We start from the raw sequence: 17,359 nt of genomic DNA, 5'->3' as shown, positions 1-17,359 counted from the left end.
TTATTTTTTAAAAAAAATTGGCCTGACACTTTGTAGCTAACACTCTTACTCACCTACTATTCAAATAAGATCTGAATTGTTTCAGTCTAGCTTTAGTTTTATCTTTTTGGTCAAAAGTTTGTTTTAAAACACTCTAAAAATTTCTTTTGTACTTTTTACCCAAAAATTCATATACAGAAAAAATCCATATTGTGTTCACTCTGCTTATGAGACATTATGAACAGTTCGACTAGAATTTATCCCACTACAATGTAACCGCAACCGTTCAACAATGACCACAATTTCCATTAAAATTGCACGTGCAAAATTATCGCGATTCCGCATCATCGACAACAACGGTGCACTCGAGCATCATTGTCGTTGATCACTATCTGCGTATGTGTCATCTGGTTTATTGTGCCCGCTTTCCTCTCTGTCACCCTCCTTTAGCTTACAATCTACCTTGTGGTGGTAACCTGTTGATTACATTGTAATTCGCTTCTTTCAACACTTCATCTGCCTTTAAGTGCATATACGCAACGCAGGCAACTGCACATGGCAGCTTCCCATCGCTGCTAATGAGAGCATTTAAAAAAATAAGTAAGATCATCTTCTCTTCTTTTGTTTTTGTTTGGCGTGGAGTAAGTGTACCTATTTTGAGTCTAATTGTATCTTATTTGGACCTATACAACTTTAAATTCATTTTTAGACCGAAATTCGGTAACATTACTTTAAAATTATCTAGAGAATTCAACTGAGTAAAACATGACAGCCAAATTTGATACGAGTTGGGGTTCAAAATCGTGGCAATATGTTGAAATTTCGACTAAAAAATAACCTGCAACTTTTTTCTTCTCTCGCACATTTCGCAACTAAACTTAAAAGCTCACCAAACACAACCTTGCGTGCCCCCGTTGTGACAGACTCGGTGGGTTCTCGTGTGCATATGTTTGGGATGTTGAAAGGGTGAGATAACTTTTGCATCGAAACGCCCCATCAAGAAAGAGCTGCTGGCACGCAACTGCATGCGGCGTAGGAATTTAGGGCTGGGAAGAACTGTCATGTAGACGAGAGTTTACTAGCACCTCGGCACCGGGGCAGACAATACTGCTGTCGCGTGACGGAAGGGTATGCGATTTGACTGGATGACGGATCAGCGCAAAACGCATGGGATTCACATTAGGCGAGGTCGAGCAATTAGGCGTGAATGGAAAGAATGTTGTAACAATTAGGTGAGCTTAACATACATTTGATTGGGAAATTTTTTTTTTGAAATTAAATATGTCTTTATTGAACTTTCTTATAATAATTACATTTCATTTACATTCTAAGTGGTATGGCTACATGCTCTTCATCTTTGTTATATTTTTCGTTTTCTTATTAACTGTTCACATTCATTTATTTACTTCAAATTGTTTTACATTTTTGCATTGAATCGAATACATTTGGGTAAAAAGAAAAAAATATATCGCTTTAACAACTAATCCTAACATAAAACTAAAAAAGTAAATTCATTGAAATATTCAAAATCATTAGAACGAGTAAACTACGAACTGTATTTTAAGATAAATCCTCCAAGCGTTCTTACTTGTTCCGCACGAGTTTTGCAACCACGCAGTGTTGTTGTCATCTCGATGAAAATGTTCAGAAGTTCTTATGGTGAAAACAGGTCACTACTGCCTTCATCCATTGATGCTGGTTGGTTTTCCTTCGGTTGCTGACTGAAACCAGGAGGTGTTGTATTCTCTGCAACTTTTGCCGCTGATTCAACGGCAATGGCTGCAGATTTGGAACCACTCGAACAGATCCGCTCCAGGTGACGCCGCTTGCTGCCGAATTTTTACAAACTCAGCTCGTTTTGGGCAGCTCCGATTCTTGGTAGAATGGTCGCCGCCGCAATTGTAGCATTTCGCTTCAATGTTCTCGTTGATTGTTTCGCAAGCTTGAGTTTTGTGCTCACCTCCGCAGGTTGCACAACGACTCTTGATGAAACAATTCCTTCCACCATGTCCAAACTGCAAACAGTTCGAACATTGCGTCACATCACGGTGCACTGGACGATAACGTTCCCAAGTCACGATGATGTTGAAAATTGCCCGAACTGCTTTCAGCTCAGACGGCGATGTTGACCCTTTCTCGAGATGAACCAGGTAAAGTTGATCACGATACTTGATGTCCTTGTTGTGTCTCGTCATCTTGAAGACTTCGATCACGTTCAATTTAAGAGTTTTGAGCTCTTCTTTAAGCACACTCACATCCATGTCGTACAGGCCTCGGAGGACCTGTTTCATGGGGCGTTTACCTGGATCGTCATGGCTGTAGTATTCAATCTTTGTGTTGTTCAGGAAATCCCGAACGTAGTTGTAATCCTTTCTGGTAGGTAGCAGAATTTTGAGTCCATCAGCACACAAGCGAATGGAAGCTCGTAAAGCACCAGATTTGATAAACCCGGTCAGCCACTTTCGCACCGAATCCGATGACGATGTTTTCACAAAAATGGGTGGCAACTTTTCCCGTCGTTCAAATTCTTCCTTCTCGCTCGCCTTCTCGGGGTGGTTAATTTTATGGTTGATTTAGTTGTATCAACCTTTCCACAATCCCTGCACAGACAGAGAGCGAAAGCGGGTCTGTAGCTGTTTTAATTCACGTTCGGATCATAAAATAATTTAATGTGCAGTTATTGAGTCTACCTCCTACGCGCATTAAGCCGGACAAGCCACGTGACGGGTGTTGATTGCTTGATGGAGCCTTTCTGTGCGTGAAAAGGTTTAAAGTGCTCAAATTTTGCGGAAATGGGAGTGGCGTTTGATGTAGGATGTGCCCACACGGTGACATTTTTTAAACTTTCTTGTTTTGAAGTTGATTCTACACCCAAAGGAAAATCCGTGACAAAAATGTCGTTCATCACACTTTTGTTATTCTAAGCCCTTCTGACAGCTTTACAGCATTCTTATCTCGCTTTACGCCAAAGAGCTAGTTATAAAATGCCGATTTTTATCTCATTTGGGTGTATCTACTTGTTTAAGGGCTAAGGGCAAGCTTTGTAACTTTTTCAATGAAATTGTGATTTCTCGAAAACTATTATTTTTTAAAAAAAATTGGCCTGACACTTTGTAGCTAACACTCTTACTCACCTACTATTCAAATAAGATCTGAATTGTTTCAGTCTAGCTTTAGTTTTTATCTTTTTGGTCAAAAGTTTGTTTTAAAACACTCTAAAAAATTTCTTTTGTACTTTTTTACCCAAAAATTCATATACAGAAAAAAATCCATATTGTGTTCACTCTGCTTATGAGACATTATGAACAGTTCGACTAGAATTTATCCCACTACAATGTAACCGCAACCGTTCAACAATGACCACAATTTCCATTAAAATTGCACGTGCAAAATTATCGCGATTCCGCATCATCGACAACAACGGTGCACTCGAGCATCATTGTCGTTGATCACTATCTGCGTATGTGTCATCTGGTTTATTGTGCCCGCTTTCCTCTCTGTCACCCTCCTTTAGCTTACAATCTACCTTGTGGTGGTAACCTGTTGATTACATTGTAATTCGCTTCTTTCAACACTTCATCTGCCTTTAAGTGCATATACGCAACGCAGGCAACTGCACATGGCAGCTTCCCATCGCTGCTAATGAGAGCATTTAAAAAAATAAGTAAGATCATCTTCTCTTCTTTTGTTTTTGTTTGGCGTGGAGTAAGTGTACCTATTTTGAGTCTAATTGTATCTTATTTGGACCTATACAACTTTAAATTCATTTTTAGACCGAAATTCGGTAACATTACTTTAAAATTATCTAGAGAATTCAACTGAGTAAAACATGACAGCCAAATTTGATACGAGTTGGGGTTCAAAATCGTGGCAATATGTTGAAATTTCGACTAAAAATAACCTGCAACTTTTTTCTTCTCTCGCACATTTCGCAACTAAACTTAAAAGCTCACCAAACACAACCTTGCGTGCCCCCGTTGTGACAGACTCGGTGGGTTCTCGTGTGCATATGTTTGGGATGTTGAAAGGGTGAGATAACTTTTGCATCGAAACGCCCCATCAAGAAAGAGCTGCTGGCACGCAACTGCATGCGGCGTAGGAATTTAGGGCTGGGAAGAACTGTCATGTAGACGAGAGTTTACTAGCACCTCGGCACCGGGGCAGACAATACTGCTGTCGCGTGACGGAAGGGTATGCGATTTGACTGGATGACGGATCAGCGCAAAACGCATGGGATTCACATTAGGCGAGGTCGAGCAATTAGGCGTGAATGGAAAGAATGTTGTAACAATTAGGTGAGCTTAACATACATTTGATTGGGAAATTTTTTTGAAATTAAATATGTCTTTATTGAACTTTCTTATAATAATTACATTTCATTTACATTCTAAGTGGTATGGCTACATGCTCTTCATCTTTGTTATATTTTTCGTTTTCTTATTAACTGTTCACATTCATTTATTTACTTCAAATTGTTTTACATTTTTGCATTGAATCGAATACATTTGGGTAAAAAAGAAAAAAAATATATCGCTTTAACAACTAATCCTAACATAAAACTAAAAAAGTAAATTCATTGAAATATTCAAAATCATTAGAACGAGTAAACTACGAACTGTATTTTAAGATAAATCCTCCAAGCGTTCTTACTTGTTCCGCACGAGTTTTGCAACCACGCAGTGTTGTTGTCATCTCGATGAAAATGTTCAGAAGTTCTTATGGTGAAAACAGGTCACTACTGCCTTCATCCATTGATGCTGGTTGGTTTTCCTTCGGTTGCTGACTGAAACCAGGAGGTGTTGTATTCTCTGCAACTTTTTGCCGCTGATTCAACGGCAATGGCTGCAGATTTGGAACCACTCGAACAGATCCCGCTCCAGGTGACGCCAAAGCAGGAAAATCCACGTCCGTGTATGCTGGTGGTGTTTTGCGACGATTTGGTTGGTGCCTCGTCTTCGCTTGCTGCCGAATTTTTACAAACTCAGCTCGTTTTGGGCAGCTCCGATTCTTGGTAGAATGGTCGCCGCCGCAATTGTAGCATTTCGCTTCAATGTTCTCGTTGATTGTTTCGCAAGCTTGAGTTTTGTGCTCACCTCCGCAGGTTGCACAACGACTCTTGATGAAACAATTCCTTCCACCATGTCCAAACTGCAAACAGTTCGAACATTGCGTCACATCACGGTGCACTGGACGATAACGTTCCCAAGTCACGATGATGTTGAAAATTGCCCGAACTGCTTTCAGCTCAGACGGCGATGTTGACCCTTTCTCGAGATGAACCAGGTAAAGTTGATCACGATACTTGATGTCCTTGTTGTGTCTCGTCATCTTGAAGACTTCGATCACGTTCAATTTAAGAGTTTTGAGCTCTTCTTTAAGCACACTCACATCCATGTCGTACAGGCCTCGGAGGACCTGTTTCATGGGGCGTTTACCTGGATCGTCATGGCTGTAGTATTCAATCTTTGTGTTGTTCAGGAAATCCCGAACGTAGTTGTAATCCTTTCTGGTAGGTAGCAGAATTTTGAGTCCATCAGCACACAAGCGAATGGAAGCTCGTAAAGCACCAGATTTGATAAACCCGGTCAGCCACTTTCGCACCGAATCCGATGACGATGTTTTCACAAAAATGGGTGGCAACTTTTCCCGTCGTTCAAATTCTTCCTTCTCGCTCGCCTTCTCGGGGTGGTTAATTTTATGGTTGATTTAGTTGTATCAACCTTTCCACAATCCCTGCACAGACAGAGAGCGAAAGCGGGTCTGTAGCTGTTTTAATTCACGTTCGGATCATAAAATAATTTAATGTGCAGTTATTGAGTCTACCTCCTACGCGCATTAAGCCGGACAAGCCACGTGACGGGTGTTGATTGCTTGATGGAGCCTTTCTGTGCGTGAAAAGGTTTAAAGTGCTCAAATTTTGCGGAAATGGGAGTGGCGTTTGATGTAGGATGTGCCCACACGGTGACATTTTTTAAACTTTCTTGTTTTGAAGTTGATTCTACACCCAAAGGAAAAATCCGTGACAAAAAATGTCGTTCATCACACTTTTTTGTTATTCTAAGCCCTTCTGACAGCTTTACAGCATTCTTATCTCGCTTTACGCCAAAGAGCTAGTTATAAAAATGCCGATTTTTATCTCATTTGGGTGTATCTACTTGTTTAAGGGCTAAGGGCAAGCTTTGTAACTTTTTCAATGAAATTGTGATTTCTCGAAAACTATTATTTTTTAAAAAAAATTGGCCTGACACTTTGTAGCTAACACTCTTACTCACCTACTATTCAAATAAGATCTGAATTGTTTCAGTCTAGCTTTAGTTTTTATCTTTTTGGTCAAAAGTTTGTTTTAAAACACTCTAAAAAATTTCTTTTGTACTTTTTTACCCAAAAATTCATATACAGAAAAAATCCATATTGTGTTCACTCTGCTTATGAGACATTATGAACAGTTCGACTAGAATTTATCCCACTACAATGTAACCGCAACCGTTCAACAATGACCACAATTTCCATTAAAATTGCACGTGCAAAATTATCGCGATTCCGCATCATCGACAACAACGGTGCACTCGAGCATCATTGTCGTTGATCACTATCTGCGTATGTGTCATCTGGTTTATTGTGCCCGCTTTCCTCTCTGTCACCCTCCTTTAGCTTACAATCTACCTTGTGGTGGTAACCTGTTGATTACATTGTAATTCGCTTCTTTCAACACTTCATCTGCCTTTAAGTGCATATACGCAACGCAGGCAACTGCACATGGCAGCTTCCCATCGCTGCTAATGAGAGCATTTAAAAAAATAAGTAAGATCATCTTCTCTTCTTTTGTTTTTGTTTGGCGTGGAGTAAGTGTACCTATTTTGAGTCTAATTGTATCTTATTTGGACCTATACAACTTTAAATTCATTTTTAGACCGAAATTCGGTAACATTACTTTAAAATTATCTAGAGAATTCAACTGAGTAAAACATGACAGCCAAATTTGATACGAGTTGGGGTTCAAAATCGTGGCAATATGTTGAAATTTCGACTAAAAAATAACCTGCAACTTTTTCTTCTCTCGCACATTTCGCAACTAAACTTAAAAGCTCACCAAACACAACCTTGCGTGCCCCCGTTGTGACAGACTCGGTGGGTTCTCGTGTGCATATGTTTGGGATGTTGAAAGGGTGAGATAACTTTTGCATCGAAACGCCCCATCAAGAAAGAGCTGCTGGCACGCAACTGCATGCGGCGTAGGAATTTAGGGCTGGGAAGAACTGTCATGTAGACGAGAGTTTACTAGCACCTCGGCACCGGGGCAGACAATACTGCTGTCGCGTGACGGAAGGGTATGCGATTTGACTGGATGACGGATCAGCGCAAAACGCATGGGATTCACATTAGGCGAGGTCGAGCAATTAGGCGTGAATGGAAAGAATGTTGTAACAATTAGGTGAGCTTAACATACATTTGATTGGGAAATTTTTTTTTTGAAATTAAATATGTCTTTATTGAACTTTCTTATAATAATTACATTTCATTTACATTCTAAGTGGTATGGCTACATGCTCTTCATCTTTGTTATATTTTTCGTTTTCTTATTAACTGTTCACATTCATTTATTTACTTCAAATTGTTTTACATTTTTGCATTGAATCGAATACATTTGGGTAAAAAAGAAAAAAAATATATCGCTTTAACAACTAATCCTAACATAAAACTAAAAAAAGTAAATTCATTGAAATATTCAAAATCATTAGAACGAGTAAACTACGAACTGTATTTTAAGATAAATCCTCCAAGCGTTCTTACTTGTTCCGCACGAGTTTTGCAACCACGCAGTGTTGTTGTCATCTCGATGAAAATGTTCAGAAGTTCTTATGGTGAAAACAGGTCACTACTGCCTTCATCCATTGATGCTGGTTGGTTTTCCTTCGGTTGCTGACTGAAACCAGGAGGTGTTGTATTCTCTGCAACTTTTTGCCGCTGATTCAACGGCAATGGCTGCAGATTTGGAACCACTCGAACAGATCCCGCTCCAGGTGACGCCAAAGCAGGAAAATCCACGTCCGTGTATGCTGGTGGTGTTTTGCGACGATTTGGTTGGTGCCTCGTCTTCGCTTGCTGCCGAATTTTTACAAACTCAGCTCGTTTTGGGCAGCTCCGATTCTTGGTAGAATGGTCGCCGCCGCAATTGTAGCATTTCGCTTCAATGTTCTCGTTGATTGTTTCGCAAGCTTGAGTTTTGTGCTCACCTCCGCAGGTTGCACAACGACTCTTGATGAAACAATTCCTTCCACCATGTCCAAACTGCAAACAGTTCGAACATTGCGTCACATCACGGTGCACTGGACGATAACGTTCCCAAGTCACGATGATGTTGAAAATTGCCCGAACTGCTTTCAGCTCAGACGGCGATGTTGACCCTTTCTCGAGATGAACCAGGTAAAGTTGATCACGATACTTGATGTCCTTGTTGTGTCTCGTCATCTTGAAGACTTCGATCACGTTCAATTTAAGAGTTTTGAGCTCTTCTTTAAGCACACTCACATCCATGTCGTACAGGCCTCGGAGGACCTGTTTCATGGGGCGTTTACCTGGATCGTCATGGCTGTAGTATTCAATCTTTGTGTTGTTCAGGAAATCCCGAACGTAGTTGTAATCCTTTCTGGTAGGTAGCAGAATTTTGAGTCCATCAGCACACAAGCGAATGGAAGCTCGTAAAGCACCAGATTTGATAAACCCGGTCAGCCACTTTCGCACCGAATCCGATGACGATGTTTTCACAAAAATGGGTGGCAACTTTTCCCGTCGTTCAAATTCTTCCTTCTCGCTCACGTCCACAGGGAGGGTAGCGAACTGGTTTCCAGACGAATTTTGAGCGTCCTTGCTCAAACTGCCTGGCTTTGCAGGTAGCGCTTCGGCATTCTTTAGCTTCTTCAAATCTGCCGATCCTGCTGGTGAGGACCGCCTCTTTTTCTTGCCGTGAGGCATTTTTGCACTTTTAAAGCACTTTTTTGGTTTGTGAGGGACGCACGTCTGACTCGCTTCTCTGCTGATCGCAGACTTTGATTGGGAAATAGGTTCACTATACTTGAACAAAGTTGCACAGAAATGTAAAACCAAACTTAAATCTGTGTTTTTTGCTGATGACGATAATTTAAAAAAAGAAACATTGATGTTTTTTTATAGATCTGAATGTTAGATGAGGTACGCTATTTTATCTGTGATCAATATTATATTTTATAAAGTAAGGCTGGTACAAATTGAAAAAAGTGACTGTAAAAAACATGAAAAAATTAGATAGGCAAAATGTTATGATAGAAAGTGGTAGAATTGGCCAAATGCTACGGAAAACAAACATAAACTAATCGAGATAAATGCAAATTAAAATACTAAAAATGGAACAAGAAAAAATAAAACAAGAGAAGTAAAGTTTTACGTAAAACAAAAGTTGCTCAAAATGACCTCCTAAACACCGGAAAACTAAAAAAATTCGAAAAAAAATTGGGCTGTAGAGGGTTAAATTTTGATATTTTTTTTGTATGTTTTTTGTTTCTAAAAAAAACATTTTCACATTTTCTATTCAGAAAACATAAAAAAGTGCATTTTTTTTTTACATTTTAGCAAAATGGGGCACTTGAACCCTTTTCGGTAATATTGACACAAGAATACAAAAATTCTGAACTATGCTATAATTTTCGTATGGTCTTAAAAATCATTTTTCAGTCAATAAATGAAATTCGTTTTTTTTTAAATAAAACTTTAAAGCCTTATTGGATAAATTTTAAATTTTGGAAACACTAATCGGAAATAGACGTAGGGAAGGGAAAAAAAGAAAATAATCCATACAATTTAGAAGCTATCCATACAAAAATGGTGCATAAATATTCGAACATCGGTATCCCGGAAAAGAATTTTTATTTAATGTCTTCGGCAAAGTTGCAGGTTAAACGAGAGTTTCACTTTAAAAATTTTACCCATTTTTAAAATTAACTTTTTATTATCAATGGTTGAATTCCCAAAATCCGTATGTTTAAGATATTCGATTTTTTTTAAAGCAGGCAGTATTTGATGAAAAAAAAGAAATATTTTAGAGTATATGTTTTACAAAGTTGTAGAACAGACAAAAAAATACATAAAAACATATTGGGTTTGCATGTATTCTTCATGAGTTATTAGAATTTGACGAAAAAGTTATGATGTTGTAAATTTTTGGCCAGTTTTTGAAGTTTAGACCCCTAAAACCCAATCCTTTGCTTTATGAATTAATTTTTAGGAAACTTCAGCAAATTTTTCACAAGAATACCATTTATTAACATTTTTAAAAATGTTTTTTGTAAATCATATCGTGAACTTTTTTTTCAAAGATCTAACAAAATTTCCAATGCAATGTCTAAGAATCGTTGAAGCTTGATTTATTCGTTCAAACAATAAAATTGATGTTTTCCAAGTGTCATCCAGACAGCTTTAAATTTTCAAATGTTAATATTTCAATGGTCCAATTTTTAATATCCAAAAATGAATCATTCTTGAAATTTTCTGTTCACTTCGAAAAAAACATTTTGATAGTTTTAATGTCAACCCATTGAAAAAGGGACAAAAATCAATATTACACCATTTTGAAATGTTAGTCACACATTCTCATTAATTTCGAACTTGAGCTCATAAGAATTTGATAACTAGATTGTTAATGTTTAAAAATCAAAATCATTTGGCAAATCATTAAAAAAAAAAGAAATAACAAGATGAACTTATGGCTAATTCTAACTTCTAACGAGTTCAGTGTAGCCATTTGTTCAGTTAAACCTTAAACGACAGTAAAATCAACTAATTTCTGATTATTTTGAACATTTTGGGTTTATTAATAAGGGTTTGTACATTTGTACACATCTATAAATTTAAAGATTTTGAAAACTTAGGGAGGTATTAGACTATGACAAACAAACAAACAAACAAACTTGCACTTTTCGTATTTGACAGTTGGCCAAACTCGCAAACAAAGCCAGGCTGTTGTTTCTGCACACAAAGTTGACAAACTGTCAAAAAGTGTGATATTGTCTGTTTGTATGTCAAATTCTAATACCTCCTTTATGAAAAATAAAGTATCCTTATAAAATTCATTTAAAAATATATATTTCCTTATAATCCTTTTTTTACACAAATTCAGTTTTAATCATGTTTACTTTTTACTTTTAGAAAAATTCTTCTTCCCCTTAAATCACGTCAACCAGAGGTACTAAAATATCTGCACCAAGATTTGTGTTACAGATATTTTAGTATCTTCACGCAGAAAAATAAGGCATATTTATTGCGCCTTGCAGCAATTTCTAGAGTTTTGTGTCAATCGTGCTAGGCCTAGATTTTTTCATCACACTGCTTTGCAGGACTGAGAACTGTCACCTTTGCGCACTTTGCACCGTGCTAGAGTGCTGCGGGATAATTTTCATCACAGTTGACAAACCGAATTTTCATCACACCATCAAAACAAAACAAGTGCAATACATCGACTTCTGACCACAATCTAGTCATCAAGCTGTGGTGGCCGAGGCAGTTAAGTCATTTAGATGGTCTGTTAAAGGTTCTTGGATCGATTCTTGTAGTTGACACTTTTGGGTTTTTTTACGGGTTATTTTTTCTAATGAGCTCAAGGGCATAACTATATCGGCCATCTTGTAACTGTTGGTCACAGTTCTTGAACGAACTTTTACTTTTTAACTTAATTACTCATCATACAAAATTACACCCTACACTAGCAGGAGTTTCCCTCTGGAAAAGATTAGGAGAGAGATGTGGAATTTTATCACCGATTCTTTTGCCATTCAGGCGTCCGTGTGGTTAGTCGAGTGTCCCAGTGTCAGTCCCGTTTTCGTACTGGTCACGCTCTGCATTCCGGAAGAGAAAGTGTCCCGGCGAAAGTAAATAATCCACAGGACCTCCGCAACCCACGATTTTTGGTCGGTCTAGGCCTGTGAGTGCGCAGTGGTCATTGCCTGCATCGAACGTCAAGGATCATCTTCAATCTGGCGCGGAACGCGCCATCATCGTTAGGGAAGTTCCCCTCTCGGTTCAACCGGATCAGCCAGGTGCTGGGTTGGGCAATACCGTCACTAAGGGAAGACGCCAAGCCGCGCGGAAGTCCAGCCACGCCCGCTCGACATCCGGCAGCGGAATCCTGCCCGAAGCAGCAACAACTTCCATCAGCCGTTTTTTGACTGCAAAGATCCACCGTAAGCCAAAATGCCGGCACAACACCGCTGCATCCCGGCATCGAAGACCACGATTCCACAGTCGGAACAATTCGTTGACCCTTTAATTACTTAGACGGTCCAAAACACTTTTTCTGGGCTGGACAAGCTTTCTGAACTTCCAAAAATAAATAAACAGCCTGCCATAGCAACGGATATCTTCGTCATCACTGTGAAGAAAAATCACTGTGATGAAAAAATACTGTGATGAAAATAATTGCGCAAGACTCTAGTAAAGTGCAAAATGCGCAATAAATCAACAAAACATTTTGTTGATTTGAAAATCAAAATTTGTTGAATCAACGCTAAACGTCAAAGCAACCTTTTCAAAGCAACAAAAGATTTTTGTGGAATTGAGAAAATCAACGTTTGTTCCAACGCAAAATCGGCGTTGATTATATTCAAAAAAATTTTTGTTGAATCAAACCTCGTACAGGCTGAACGTACAAAATATTTTTCTGCGTGTTATAAACAACGGGAACTATCGATACAATTTTTCATTCATTCCCTAAAGTACTGTCTACAGAAAAATGTTTACAATCAGATTATAACAACATTGGGTCCATAAGTTTGGCATAAGAAGACAACAACTTCCTTGGTTGCTGTGCATTCTTAAGGTGAAACTTACCGGTACACTGTTGGGGAGCGGTTTCTCCCTCGTTGCTTGTACTGTAGACTCATTATGCATGTCTGGGGGTATTTGTCCTGTTTCACATGGTCTATTGGTTTCGATCTGCAGAGGGGAAAGGGAGATAACGAAAAGAAAGAATGTTGTTGCATTAAAACGTTATACTATGTGAATAATTCTTTGTGTCACGGCTGCATAAAACATGGCGGCGTCTTTTGCCGAAGAACGTCGACGATGCGCGCTCCTTGGAAGGTAGAAACACAAACCGCCGCCGTGGATGATTATGGAAACATGAAATTCATATTTTTATATAATAACGGAATTGTGCGACCGTCTGAGCGCGCCAATGTTTGCTCAGTCAATGAAGTTCGGGTTCGTCGTCGCTTTTTCCTCAGTTGATTGAAGTCTCTCCCGAGATGATGAATTCGAAAGGGAGTGCGCGACCCCATTTTAGTAAAGCGAGCTGGCCGGTGTTGTAGCTGAAGCTGAATTTAATTGCCCTCGTTCTGTGCGTAACTAATTGCGCCAGGGCGGAAGTGTCTCGTGTTCTTTGGAAGGCGGTAACGCAGTTATTATGGAAAGTAGATGACCTTTTTTTCGGCTTGGTTTATGTAAATTTTGTGCGAATTTTGCCGGTTTTGATGGTTGGTTTGCTGTGTGTTCTGGACTGTTGTGAAAATGTTTCGTAACACTGTTGTGAAATTAAAACACTAATTAAGGCGAATAGGTATCTGTCAAGTCAGCCACAGACAAACATATTTGATACATTGCACAAATTTATCACAAATTCATCAATCACTCTTTACTAGAGCCATCTGGTTGTGAATGAGCGAAACGCAGCCGTCAATCGAGTATTAACGAGATGTGGTGAATTCAAAGTTATCGTGGTGAGTTTCCGATCAATCAACCCGTTATTAGATGGACTAACCTAATAAATTGCTAAAAGAAATATGACAAGTTTGTTAAAATGAACTTATTCTTTTAAGTATTCTTGTTTTGCATTTTCTAAGTTATATCTCAGACTAGATTTTGCAGTCAGCTACAAACTCAATCTTTAAACCATTTTTTTGTATTTTCGATGATCTGCTTCACCCATCCAACCAACAATGATAACCATCCAGAAACTCGCTTCATTTCACTTTCACCCCGATCCGATCCGGTGATCCGGTGAAGATCCAAAATTCCCACGTAAGTGACATTTACCGCTGATCGAAACGACCCCGAGAGGAAATTATTTCGAATCGATAATTATCCTGTCAAAATGGATTTTTATATTTCGCGTTCCTCGGCGCTGTTGGCCATTGAGTTGCAACTCACAGACAAACAGACGCGAATCATTGCACATTTTTACAACTCAAAATAGCCAAAGCAACTGTCAAATTCTGTGGTGAGTTTCGAAATTGTTGTGGTGAATTTTCGAACATTCAAGTTGACCGTTGAAATTTTGACCCCTATGTAGATTTTTGGAATAAGAAAAACATTCGTCCGTTTGCCTGTGGGCACACAAGAGATATGCGAAACCGAACAATTCGCCACATGTACAATGTGGCCCGAAATTACTTTGGGTGGCGGCGGCGGCTGATGGCAATTTACTGTGGACACCATCCCCGAGCAGGCAGCGCGTGCAAAGACCGGTATCATAGCGGAATCCAGTTTCGAGGTGGGTCGTCGGAATGGAGTTCGGGAGTCCTTTTGAACCGAAAATTTATACAGCAACAACTCGCTAAGCTGGTCGTCGTGGATTTCGAACATTGAAATTTTGGTTGAATTTGGTTGTGAGAAGATCAAGTTCCGCAAAACAACAACCAGTTCCATGACTTCCCGAAAAAACAAGAGTCGATGAAATACCGGGGCAAGCGTGACCGCCTCTTTCTCTTATTGAGACTGGTATTTTGCCACCACACCGGGGTTCGAAAAACAGCTTTCACCTTCATTTGCTGCCTGGGACGACTCGACGACGGATTGCGTCAACAGGCAGGGCACTTTTGTTGTTGGTCGAAGACGTCGTCAGATCACTCATAATTTCCTTGAAAAGTAAAGGTTGGGTCGAAGTAAAGGTCTGCAATAACAGGTGCACGGAGAGTTGCCAAATAAGCTGCATGCAATTATTTGCGGTAGGTGACAAGAAAGATTAAAGCTGACGTTGTCATTTTTATTGACATTTTGTTGGTTGTTAAAACCTAGGCAAAAAGTTAGAACAACATTAAAAAAAATTAATAATTCATTAATTCTCACAGAAAATCAGACGTAGATCTCTTTCAAATCCATTTATCACCAATTTAACGGTCAATTTGAATGTTACGAATCTCACCACCCCAATTTTAAATTCACCAAAGCTCATTCATCTGTAGACTTACCATTGTGCGTGCGAACTGTTCAAAAAAACTGTCAGATGCATGTAAATAAGCTGTGGTGAATTCAAAGTTTACGTGGTGAGTTTCAGATCAATAAAACTGACAGTTAAATTTTGGTTTGATGGATTTAAAAAGAGCATTCCGTCAATTTGTCTGTGAATTTTATTGTGTTTCTCTAACAAATCGGATATGTTTGACTCAACCTCAAACCACGTTGATTGGAAGCGTGACAACAACAACAACGGGGTTCAATTTCATTGCTATTAATCCAAACTAATGATGTTTTCCCCCTCGTATATGTCATACGGGCGAAGACGCAACAAACACGAGGCTTGAAATGGCCAAATTCGATTCCCTCTCACCCACGCAAAATCTACGTGAGTAAGTAATTTGAAACTTCCCCCGTTTGAATTACCGGTGTCGCAATCCAGCTTCGAACCATATTCGGTAGGACGTGATTTAAAGTTCGTGAAAAGGTCGGAGCAAAATAAATAGGGGAGAGTGGGGAGACTTGATCCCCGGGGACACTTGATCCCAAGCCTGTATCTCGTCAGCATGTGGGTAAAACAATTAGCTTTGTTCTAGAAAGAAGTGCGAAATTAACTAAAACTCATTGTAGAAAACAAAGAAAAAAATTAAAAAATGTTTAGATTCAGTTACACACATTTTTCTAAAACGAGCTGCAAAAAACTTCCAAGAGATTTTTTTTCTTTGTATTGATATGTATAAAAAACACTCAAAAATTATTCAAAAAAATATTTTTTACACATGAATTGTTTGATAAACTTATCAACTCCAAAACCCTTACGCATTTGATGTTAAATTTATCGTCATACTATTTTTACAATCAATTGTTTAAAAAAGTGCGTTTAGGGAGACTTGATCCCTGCATTTTTACAGTCACTGGAATCAGCCTCAAGATTAATTGAGCTGGGTTTTCATACATAGTTTCCTTTAGTATAGTTGTACATAACTTACTGCAGTTTGAACCATTTTTCAAAAGTTTCGTAAACAAAAATTTGCAGATTTTGTAAATATGCTTAATTTTGGTCTAAAAAATAATATTTTAAGTTTTTAAATATTTAACCTAATAAACTTGATATATTTTGAACACAAACGTACAGGTTTTATGTGAAATTGCTGTAACTTATAGAAAATTAAAAGTTTGGATGAATAAGAAACATTTTGCTTAAGATTTCTTCAAAATATTGAAAGGGGGATCAAGTTACCCCTAACATTTTTAAAATGCCGGTTTAAAATATTTTTTAAAACGCTTGGCATGATTCGAAGAGTTCATCTGATGAAATATCCTTATTAGCCAAACACAGATGAATGTTTAAGCTTTCAATTCATGCAAAAAGTTTATAGTTTTGTGAGAAATTTACAGAGTTATGTGCGATACAAAAAAAGGGGATCAAGTCTCCCCACACTCCCCTACAGGTGACATCTGGAAAGACACTGTGAAAAATTTACACTTTGATTTTTCTAATTTATATTATTATTGATTTAACAGAGTTTATGTTGATAAAAAATCACAATGTTTTAAATGAAGTTTCGAAAACCTAAAATATAAGTTATTTCTGTCATTTTTAACAGTACACAAGTAATTTAATTTTAGATTGACGTGCCACGACTACTGGTCCTTTGGTTCACCTCGCAGACGCAAGGTGTGAATAATTGTGCTCACCTGATGGCGCGGTCACGATCAACCGGGCTTACGCAGTTCAGCCCGAACGCCCGGGTGATTGATGCGCGGTTCGTTTGATTCAAATTTGTGCCGCCGCGCGCCGCCACCACTTTGACAGCTTGTCAAAAACAATCAAGCCTTTTGAGCCGTCGCGGAAGGAGAGATTATCGGCAACATTTTTGTTACGAAATGATTGTTTTTGAATTATTTTTCGAGCTGTCCGAGTTGAAACAAAGGAGTACTGTGTTATATTTGGGCGGGTTAAGGAGATATTACACTATATCAAACATTGTTTTAAAACAAAGACTTTTTGTGTTTGACAGTTTGTCTGCCGCTCTACCTCTCATGTATCGTTTGATAAAATTACGACTGTCAAATAAACAGTTTTTATTTGTAACAAATTTGAATGTAGTGTAATACCGCGTTTAGTATGCAAAGCAACACGTGCCTCAATGTGTATGCCGAAAATGCATAAAATATGATA

The 17,359-nt window shown here is 38.5% G+C and overlaps 1 protein-coding gene across 2 annotated transcripts in view; it reads right to left on the bottom strand.

The window, feature by feature from the left end:
* Positions 1–17,359, bottom strand: part of LOC6054195 (ankycorbin) — a 108,715-nt gene that overhangs the window by 52,392 nt on the left and 38,964 nt on the right. For both annotated transcript variants that reach the window (XM_038253798.1, XM_038253799.1), the window contains exon 2: positions 12,835–12,939. In XM_038253798.1, coding sequence (XP_038109726.1) covers positions 12,835–12,894 — 60 coding nt within the window. In that variant the 5' untranslated portion in view covers positions 12,895–12,939. The remainder of the gene's footprint in view (positions 1–12,834; positions 12,940–17,359) is intronic.

The sequence above is a fragment of the Culex quinquefasciatus genome, chromosome 2, assembly GCF_015732765.1.
Source record: "Culex quinquefasciatus strain JHB chromosome 2, VPISU_Cqui_1.0_pri_paternal, whole genome shotgun sequence".
NCBI classification, from domain to species: Eukaryota; Metazoa; Arthropoda; class Insecta; order Diptera; family Culicidae; genus Culex; species Culex quinquefasciatus.
Note: the sequence above shows the minus strand (reverse complement) of the source record. Positions and strands in the feature narration are given on the sequence as shown.